The 9,914-nt window shown below is 38.2% G+C and overlaps 1 protein-coding gene across 1 annotated transcript; it reads right to left on the bottom strand.

Moving 5' to 3' along the window:
• Positions 1-6,381: 6,381 nt before the first annotated feature.
• LOC137618950 (putative uncharacterized protein DDB_G0290521) lies at positions 6,382-8,567 on the bottom strand. Its single transcript, XM_068349153.1, has 3 exons — positions 8,504-8,567; positions 7,066-7,682; positions 6,382-6,657 (listed from the first exon to the last, which is right to left on the bottom strand). Exons 1-3 carry the CDS (start codon positions 8,565-8,567, stop codon positions 6,382-6,384), a joined length of 957 nt encoding a protein of 318 aa, XP_068205254.1.
• Between the last annotated feature and the right edge of the window lie 1,347 nt (positions 8,568-9,914).

Raw genomic sequence — 9,914 nt, 5'->3', positions numbered from 1 at the left:
ATGATGAATTCTGATTTAGTCTTCTTTGTCGTCTTCAAAATACTTTATCGGTGTGTGTAGTCATTAAAGTCCAGAGTTACAGAGGGTGTAGCTGAAGAATGTCTCCAACACAAGGAAGGTTCAGTCAGGTCTCTCTCATTTCTGCCTCCCCCTGATCTCTAAAATTGGCTGCAAATGTAAGAGCCCGTGTCCAGCACAAGACTGTATACTCTTTAAAGCAACCAATGATCATTCTGCCAGCTCAAGAACTCTCCTATCGGGTACAAGGAAAACACCCAGCTCCCTGTCAGCTTGGTGGCAGAAATTTTCAGCTCTGACATACACTGTTTGACTTTCCAATAAGCTCTTATAGTGATATCTTCATCTGGTGTTTCTGCTATAGCAAGGAGCACTAGCACTGTCAAGACTTCTCTCATTTTGACAGGAAAAAATGCAAGGAATGCACTGCATACTATGATCACAAGGGAAAATTTGTGTTCTTTGCTCTTAAGGTGGCTGCCGAGCTGGGCTTGCAGCTTGATTGGGACTGTGTTCAGCACACGATATGGTGCAGATGCATTGATTGGAATCAGTACCACAACATCGTACATGGACTTGTCACTAGAAGGAATAGGGACCCTCCATTGCACAAGAAAGCCCTACAACTGAACCTTAACCACATTGAGTTCCCTCACTTCTATACACCAGGAGTTCTCCAGAAGATGCTGAAGACACTTGGCAGGCAACCTAGATGGCTTAGTTTTAAACCGAATCCAGATATTGACTGCATGAAGACTGGACCTAATAGATATTATCAAGAACGTGATCTTCCTGTTCTTGACCCCTCTCCTCAACCAGTGAAGATGCCACCTGCCAAGAAGAAAAAGAGTAGAACAACAGTGAAACCACCTAGTGCCACCTCCAATGCCATACTACCTACTAGCACTCCAACAACAAAAGAAGAAGCATCAACCATGGACCTGGATCCTTCCAAAGGCACTTGCCCTCCTGCTTTGGCTGAGGCACATCAGCCAGACAGCAATTACACATCCAACCTAACACAGCTACTTGCTGAATTCACTGCCACACTCACCCCAACTGTTTGGCTTACTCTAGAACTTGCTAAAGCCACTGCAACACTCACTCCAAATGTAGAGTCTGCTCTAGAACCATGGCCCACCTCTAGGGATCCAGAGCACTTGTCAAAATTCAAGTTACCAGCCATGGAAGGCGTACCTTCCCATGCAGCAGTTGCTACCCTTGCAGCTTCGAACCCAGGAATAAAGATATCTGCCAGAGCTAATCTAAAGGGTGACATGATCATTACCCATATGGATCAGGATAGGGCTAGCCTTTTCCACAGAGAAACCTCCCTGGCCTATCTTGATCCTGCCAGGAAATTGAGGAAAGCAGTTGTCTCCAACTATTCTGTCAAGATGCCACTCTCCTTCATAAGTGACTGCAATAATGTTGCCCATGCTGAACGCCATTTTGGAAGCCATAAGAAGCCTACCAGGAAAGTTACAGTCATCTTCATTGGGCCAATCCCACCGTCACTGGACCTCGGACTGTGGGAAATTTTCCCCAAGAGGACTTAGACATCGACCCGCTACGCTGCTTCAACTGCCAACGTTTTCGCCACCACAAGGAGAACTGCCGGAGCCCAATGGTCGGTCGAGTCTGCAGCCGCCGGCATCCCACCCAAGAATACATTGACACCCACAAACAGGTTAGAGACCCGTCCGAAGTGTCCCAATTGTAGTGGGTCTCACCATGTCTGGAACAGTAGGTGTCCAGAGCAATTTAGAAGATTGACAGCATTAGCCTACAGACCGGTCCTACCATTGCAGCAGCTGCCCCGCCACAGCCCCCTAAGACCCAAAGAGCTCCACGTTCCAGGACTCCATGTCAGACTTCCACTGATCCTGACCTAGTCACCCCCACTCCTGTCATGCTCATGGGGCTGAGTGACTGCACCTTCATTCGTACATTCATACTCGTGGGGCTGAGCGACTGTATGTCCTTTCTGAGGGCATGTCTTGGTTGTGTATGCTCGTGGGCGAGCTGATTCTCTTGCATATCTGTCTAGTAACTTTGAAAATTAGGATTGTTCTGGTCAGAGCAATACACTTGAGCAGATTTTCGTGAGCTGAGATCTGGTAAGACCCTGACCACACTGATTGGGTCTTCCACCTTGGGGGCTATGACTGACTGTCTATGAGCCCCATCCGGGAGTAATGTCTGGGAAATCTATGCACGCACACACACACCTGTCCTTTTATATTAGGAACAAAATTCTAGAGAATTTTGGATCGTTTTAGACTAACATTACGCAATAGCGATGGTCCAGGAACCCACTCTCGAATCATCCTCTTGAACTCACGTTCGTCAGACGGCCGGCGCCGAAGTACAATAGTTATGAGAAGTGTCTAGAACTCCTATTCCAGAACACAATGATATTTTGAGTTACAAATACATTAACATATATAAAAATTAATAATGTATTTTTATTTTTACATCAACATATATGAAATAAAACGAATTATTTTATTTTTACATCAACATACATGAAAAATAAGCCATTTTCACAAGTTTTGTAATACAGTATACATAAATTTAATTTAACATATAAAACAAGAGTATAAATTCATTACAATTAATAAAGAGCCTTGGCTTACTTTTTGGATCTAGGCCTATTATTAGTCCTAAAAAGGAAGTTGGGAGCGATGCTTTGAATTTTGTTTTGAACTTTGTTTTTGTTGTTGTTTTTGGTAGACAGACGGAGACTGTCTTGAGACAATTGCAGTTCTTAAAAGATTGTTTTTCATATAATTTATTAAGGTTTTACAAGAAAAGGTCATTTGGAAGGAGATTTATAATCATAATCATCAACATTACCATCATAATCATCGATATTGTCATCATTATCATAATCATCATCATCGTAATGATCATCATCATAATAATCATGATCATCATAATCATTATTTAATCATCATCATGAACATAATAATCATCATCATCCTCATAATAAAAATAATAATAATAATAATAATAATCATCATCATCATCATTATTATCAACATAATAATTGTCATCATCATAATCATCATCATCATCCTCATAATAAAAATAATAATAATAATAATAATAATCATCATCATCATCATTATTATCAACATAATAATTGTCATCATCATAATCATCATCACCATCCTCATAATAATAATAATAATGATAATAATAATAATAATATCATCATCATCATTATCAACATAATAATAATCATCACCATCATAATAAGAATAATAATGATAATAAGTAAGAAGAGGACACCATTGACTTGTGGAATCATGAAATTTGAATCTTTGTAAATTCATTCGTAGCATTTGGTCAAGTCGTCCATAAAACTTGCACAATGGCCATTTTGGAGAATGATTAAGTCCCTAATTTGTTAGGCAAAAAGATGTAATAGGACGTAATATTTGTGGTATCCTTTAACAAACAAAGGCAAATCTATAACCAAGCATTTTTAGCAGGACTGTTCTACCCTGAAGGGGTTCCTGAGGTCTGGTATGGGCGTTTTAGCTATACATAATACCAATGATTAGTAAAAGGGGTCGCTGTGCTGCTTTCTGTTCCAAACGGTAGTGCAACATTGGATGTTTAAACTGACTGATTTGTGTTTAAGTAACTCATTAATTTATTTACCTCATTCATTTTAGCTTCTAATTACTTACATTTCTGGACCTATTATATAGGTGTGATTACCTAGAATTGTTGACTCTAACAACCAATGAAAGCCACTTAATCTTTTATATGTATTTAAATTTTCATGCCAGACCGTAGAATTTTCTTTGGAATTGGTTTTACCTGGAACTGCAAAAATACTGTTGGTACTTATATAAGCATCATTCAGAGCCTAAGAAAAAAAAAATAGGAATTAGAACCATTTGTTGTCCACAATTATCTCTCTCTCTCTCTCTCTCTCTCTCTCTCTCTCTCTCTCTCTCTCTCTCTCTCTCACTCACTAAATTGCCACTGTAAATATGGATGAAAAGAATCTATAATTGCCATAGTTTTCTACAACTCGTTGTCTTTTCTCTCTCCCTCTGAATCTAATATTAGTTAAATATTTGTGAGATAGTTCTCGTAAATATAACTGTTTTGATGGAATCTTACAACATAATAGAAGAGCAGATCTTCCTGTTTCCCCTTAAACCTGGTTAGAAAAAGACCAAAGGTCATTATAGAATGAAAAGGATTAAAAATGTAACATTTATTAACACATAGACTTAAGTTTTCACGTTTGTATTCTATCATTCAGTTTCTTTAATTATCGATTTCCGATGGAGCAGGAAAGGCTTCCTCTAATCGAACTTTCAATATTTCGCAAATTCCTGACGAGTTCGGGTCAGATATTCTATCATTATAATGATGTTTTTTTTTCTAATTTTTTTGGCTATTTAACCTTGTAAGATTATGTTTTGTGTTTATAATTATTTTCAAAAATTTTCAAAGAAAAATTTTTATATCATGTGAAAGATTAGGTAGAAATTTACATAAAGAGTTATAAAAAAGGAAATCAAAATTTTGAAAAGAATCTGTACAAGTTGATTGTACCTTGGTTAATATTCATCTTTCAATTCCATAAATATAGTATTATTGAATACCCTCTTCCCTGGAGGGTTGACTTGGCATAATATGTTACGATGTTATTCGTCAGAATCATTTCTCTCGCGCATTTGGGTGAAATGATCAAGATGTTAATGATGGTGGTAGTGTATTACAGCCAACTCTTCAAAATAAGAAGCAAAATTTTCCCTAGCAGTCTTCAGCACAATGTATAACATGTTCTTATATATACCATTGTATAAAATAATTACATTATACATAGTATTTGATTTCAGGTTTTTTTTTTATTTTAACCATAAACACTATGATTTGGGTTAATACAGCATACTGATAAAACAAAACTCGTCCCTAAATTTACCAGATTTTCCAAATTCGGGGACAATTTCCCTAGACGCAGACACCATGACAGAAAGACCTATAAGAATCTGTGCCAACAAGCCTAAAGACAGATTATCAAATTAAAAAAAAAAAAAAAACATAAATTCTGAATAAAACTATCAAACACTTGCAATATCAAATATTTGTCTTATATATATATATATATATATATATATATATATATATATATATATATATATATATATATATATATATATATATATATATATCGATTAGGATCTGGAAAAAAAAGAATTCATGGACACCTAATAACAGTTAAAACCGCTAAAATTGCACATGTTAACTTGCTTGTAATATACCTATTGTATAAGCTTTGAAATTATGATGATTGATAAATGTTGATTTTATAGAATATGTAGTGAATGAGTCCTTAAAATCAGTACTAGTAAAAACTTTATACAAATAATTCTCAATTCACCTGTAAAACACGATATATTGAAGTAGGTACATTGCAAATGTTAGTCAGTAAAGTCTAACTCAGCTGACTTTTAGGCATAGATTTTATCGAAGTTTAATTTAGATCAAGAAACATGGATAAAAATCTGTATAATTTTCAAAGTTAAGAAAAATTAATATCTTTTGTTTGTTTGAATTAGTCACTAAACTCTACGGTGAAAATACCGTCTTCGGACGAAAGCTGTTGAGTTAAAATAACTATAAGAAACTAAAAACAAAAAAAGATAAAAATACCTGCAGTGGACTAGAAACGGTCGCGTTTTTATATTTTATATACAAATATATATATATATATATATATATATATATATATATATATATATATATATATATATATATATATATATATATATATATATATATATATATATATATATATATATATATATATATATATATATATAAAAAAAAAGTTATTGAGCTACAGGAGAGATTTTGTGCTTAAAAGAAAGTTTAACTAATGCCCCATCTTATCCTATGAGTTTCATATCTGTAGATATTATATTTTGGGTTTTACAGACGTTTTTAAAATCCAGAATTCTCTGTCCGGGTCGAGACCGCGTGGTCACGACCCGGACGGGGTTGTGGTCTCAACCCGGACGGATGTTTTGGTCCACCAAAAACACACTTAAACCAATGTTTTATATTTTTTCTTAGTAAAAACATCCAGAACATGACACTGAAAGGTGGAATAAAACAATTGGTAGCAAAATCTCAATGTAATACAAAAATATATATATTAAACAAAAATGGGAAACTGAATGACTTAAAACTAATGCATGTTAAAGTGAATGACTTAAAACTAATGCATGTTAAAGTGAATGACTTAAAACTAATGAATCTTAAAGTGAATGACTTAAAACTAATGCATTTTAAAGTGAATGACTTAAAACTAATGCATGTTAAAGTCCCTCAAGGGAGGGAGGACCTTGATGAGGTTTGCTTGTCGTTGGGTGGTCCCCGTGCTGACTGTGAGGACCCCAACACCCTGCTGCGGTCGCCACTGTCGACATCCCCGATGGCTGGGAAGTGGAAGGTGTCCTTCAGCAAGGGCGACCTTATCCTGAGGAAGTCCAACTGCAGCTGCTGCCCGTCTTCCTCCAGGGAAATGACCTTGCCCACAAAGTGGACAAGCTCCTCAGACCTCTTCCCCTGGAAGAGAAGCTGGACCAGGACAAAGTCACCCACCTGGGGGAAAAAATTAAAAAAAAGAATGAATAGCCTAGCCTATGGAATGAATAAATAAGGAATTTGGCTTTAAAACCAAGCCATTCAGCTCGGCTACTAAATTTGACAATTAAATAGAAATTTTCTTCTAGACTTAGGCTAGGCTACTTATGCAATAGATGAACATAATCTAGGCTAGGATAGCCTAGGCTACAGATTTTGAAATATGAAAAAAAAGAATGAATAGCCTAGCCTATGGAATGAATGAATAAGGAATTTGGATTTAAAACCAAGCCATTCAGCTCGGATACTAAATTTGACAATTAAATAGAAATTTTCTTCTAGACTTAGCCTACTTATGCAATAGATGAACATAATCTAGCCTAGGCTAGGCTACAGATTTTGAAATATTAAAAAAAAGTCCCTCACCTCTGGCTCCTTCTGGACGAATGGATAGGAGGCAGCATCAAACTCGAGCTCTTCTGCAATCTCATCTGAATATTCAGATGAGTCGTCACAGAGTGCAGGATTGTCGATAGCCTCCTCATCACTGCTGCTCGCCTCAACTGGCTCAGACCTCCTCCTCTTAGCCGCCTGTCGTGCCTCCTGCCCTCTCTTCTTCTCCTGCAACCTCCGCTTCTTCTCCTCTCTGGCTGCTTTCTTCTCCTCCTTGTCCCGCAGCTGGCTAAGAGCCTCCTCATCCTCAGTCAGGATGCAGGCGCGGATCTTCTTGCGCCCTCTAGCAGCAGGGCGGGGACGAGCCTTCGGGTAGGGCTGCACAGCTTCGGGAGTGACGTCGGGAATTGGAGGAGATGAAGGTGTTGGAGTTGGAGTCTGCCGAGGTTGGAGTGCTGCTTCAGGAGTGTTAGCCCTAGATGCTGAAGCAGAGAAGGCTGGTGACATCCTACCTATTCCAGATGGTCCAGGCTGAGGTTGGTCAGGCTCCGATGGAACTGGTGTCAAGGGTGCGGCAACAGTTTGTGGCAAATCATCATCATCATCAGGAGGGTCCTGCTCTGTGACTTCTGCCCCAGCAAATGCATCATCTGGAAAGATGTTGCGGTTGACGGGAAAGATGCCAGTAGCGCGAAACCCATTGGTGATGTTGGTGACATTACAAACCTTGTCCCAGGCCTTGCACGCCATCTCTGGCAACATATGTTCCGTGATGGGCACGTGAGGGTTTGAAAGTTTAAAATCGTCCTGAATGGATCGCAGGACAGACTTGAAGGGGCCAAAGACACTTACATCTAATGGCTGGAGTTTGGCTAGTATGAGGTGGCAGCGTGACAATTACGATGCCATGCTGTATCGCATACTCAACCACATGAATGCTCATGTGACACTCGGCATTGTCCATTATCAGCAGTATCTTATTCTCCACTGAAGAATAAGACACCTTATGGAGAGGCTCGAGTGTCTGTACGAAACGCTCATGGTCCATCCAACCGTTAGCCTGCAAGAGCACTGTGGTTCCAGGAGTAGTCCCTCTCTGAAAATCAGCATTCATCTTCTTTCGTGCGATGATAAACACTGGAGGGAAACCATGCCCTGCAGCATTAACAATCCCCACGAAAGTCATATGATTGCCTCTCTCCCGAGCAACCTGCGAAGCAACAAGACGACCTCTCTCGCAAACAACCTTACATGGCTTCATCACAGTGGACAAGCCACTCTCATCCAAGTTGAAGATCCTGGCTGGCATGAAACTGTGTCGCTCGACAGCTTCCACGTAAGCCTTGAAGAAGACTTCAACGTTTACGGTTGAAAGCCATCGCGAGCGAAAGTGACATGCCCTCCGGAGCCTTCAATGCAAGCCTTGGATGACGGAACATATACCCGTAATACCAGTCACGGGTGGCCATACCTTCCCTCTTCCAGGCATCAGGAATAGACGGGCTGCCAACAGCCTCTGCATACTTCAGGATCATCCTCCTGAAAGCTCTCGTTAGCAGGCCGTAGAACATCCGCGCGATCTCGATAGAGTATTCCTCGATCAAGCGTTCCTGCGCATCAGTGAAAACCTTTTTGACGTTCTGATGCTTAGGCACAAATGTCCTCCCATCACTCTCCTTGATGGACCGAGTGAAAGCATCCTGAAAAAAATAAAACAAAGGTAAAGTGGGGAGCATAGGCCCGATAGGGTAGGCTAGCCTAAATGAAAAGTAGCCTAAAGTTCTTAGCCTACACATAGAATTTAAGAGGGCTTAGATTTATTCAAGCTTACCCCAAGAGTCGAAACTTTATATATATATATATATATATATATATATATATATATATATATATATATATATATATATATATATATATATATATATATATATATATATATATCTATCTATCTATCTATCTATCTATATATATATATATATATATATATATATATATATATATATATATATATATATATATATATATATATATATATATATATATATATATATATATATATATATATCTATATATATATATATATATATATATATATATATATATATATATATATATATATATATATATATATATATATATATATATATATATATATATATATATAGAGTAAAGTAAATTTACTGAGTTATTTACATCAACCTTGTTCTATTTTTATTGTGTTAATGATTTTATTTTGTTTGCCCGAGTGATGACGAAAGAGTGTTGATGTCGGAGGTGATTGCTTGGATAAAAGACAGTTCGGGCTTGAGCACTCTCCCATCCACAAACATTAAGCTGCATTGACTATTGAAAATTTTCCTGACAACCGCTTATCTATTGAATTTGGACCATTGGTCTGGAAAGTGATTGACGGATTCTTGTCCTGGTTTATCGTCTGCAGGTGCTCTTGTCACCTGCGACTCCAGTGTGGCATTGCTTTTGGACAGGGTATTCCAAAGACTGGCAGGTGCTACTGTCACTTGCGACTGGAGTCTGCCCCGCCGTTTCCTGACGTGAGGGAGATCCCAGGGAGTTGGTCGAGTCTCTGGCTACCTGATCCCAGCTACCTATTGCAGCTGCAGTGATGTTGGAAGCTTGCTAGCTCGTGAGTTGGCCCATAGGGAGGCCGTTGCCAGGTAAGGCAGATTATCTCTGTTTGCTTGTTAGCGGATTATTGGACCTGGCATACTGTGCTAGCCCTACATATTGGAAGGAAGAGAGGATGACGTCTTAAGTTGTGCTTCTCCCCTCATTTATTCTTACTAAGAAGTGAGGAGCCTTGTATTTATTTTTGTATTAGGTTAGTGTATTCATGTGTATATCTTGTTTCATATTTCTTTTGT

This window comes from Palaemon carinicauda, chromosome 25 (genome assembly GCF_036898095.1).
Source record: "Palaemon carinicauda isolate YSFRI2023 chromosome 25, ASM3689809v2, whole genome shotgun sequence".
NCBI lineage: Eukaryota > Metazoa > Arthropoda > Malacostraca > Decapoda > Palaemonidae > Palaemon > Palaemon carinicauda.
The sequence above is the reverse complement of the archived record's forward strand: the minus strand, read 5'-3'. Positions and strand labels throughout refer to the sequence as shown.

Excerpts from the sequence above, each read along its gene's own strand:
- LOC137618950 (XM_068349153.1), bottom strand. The coding sequence starts at position 8,567 with ATGATCCTGAAGTATGCAGAGGCTGTTGGCAGCCCGTCTATTCCTGAT. Across the intron at positions 7,683-8,503 it reads TGATGCCTGGAAGAGGGAAG|ATGATGCATTTGCTGGGGCA; the intron begins GTATGGCCACCC and ends ACATCTTTCCAG. Across the intron at positions 6,658-7,065 it reads TCGTCCAGAAGGAGCCAGAG|GTGGGTGACTTTGTCCTGGT; the intron begins GTGAGGGACTTT and ends TTTTTCCCCCAG.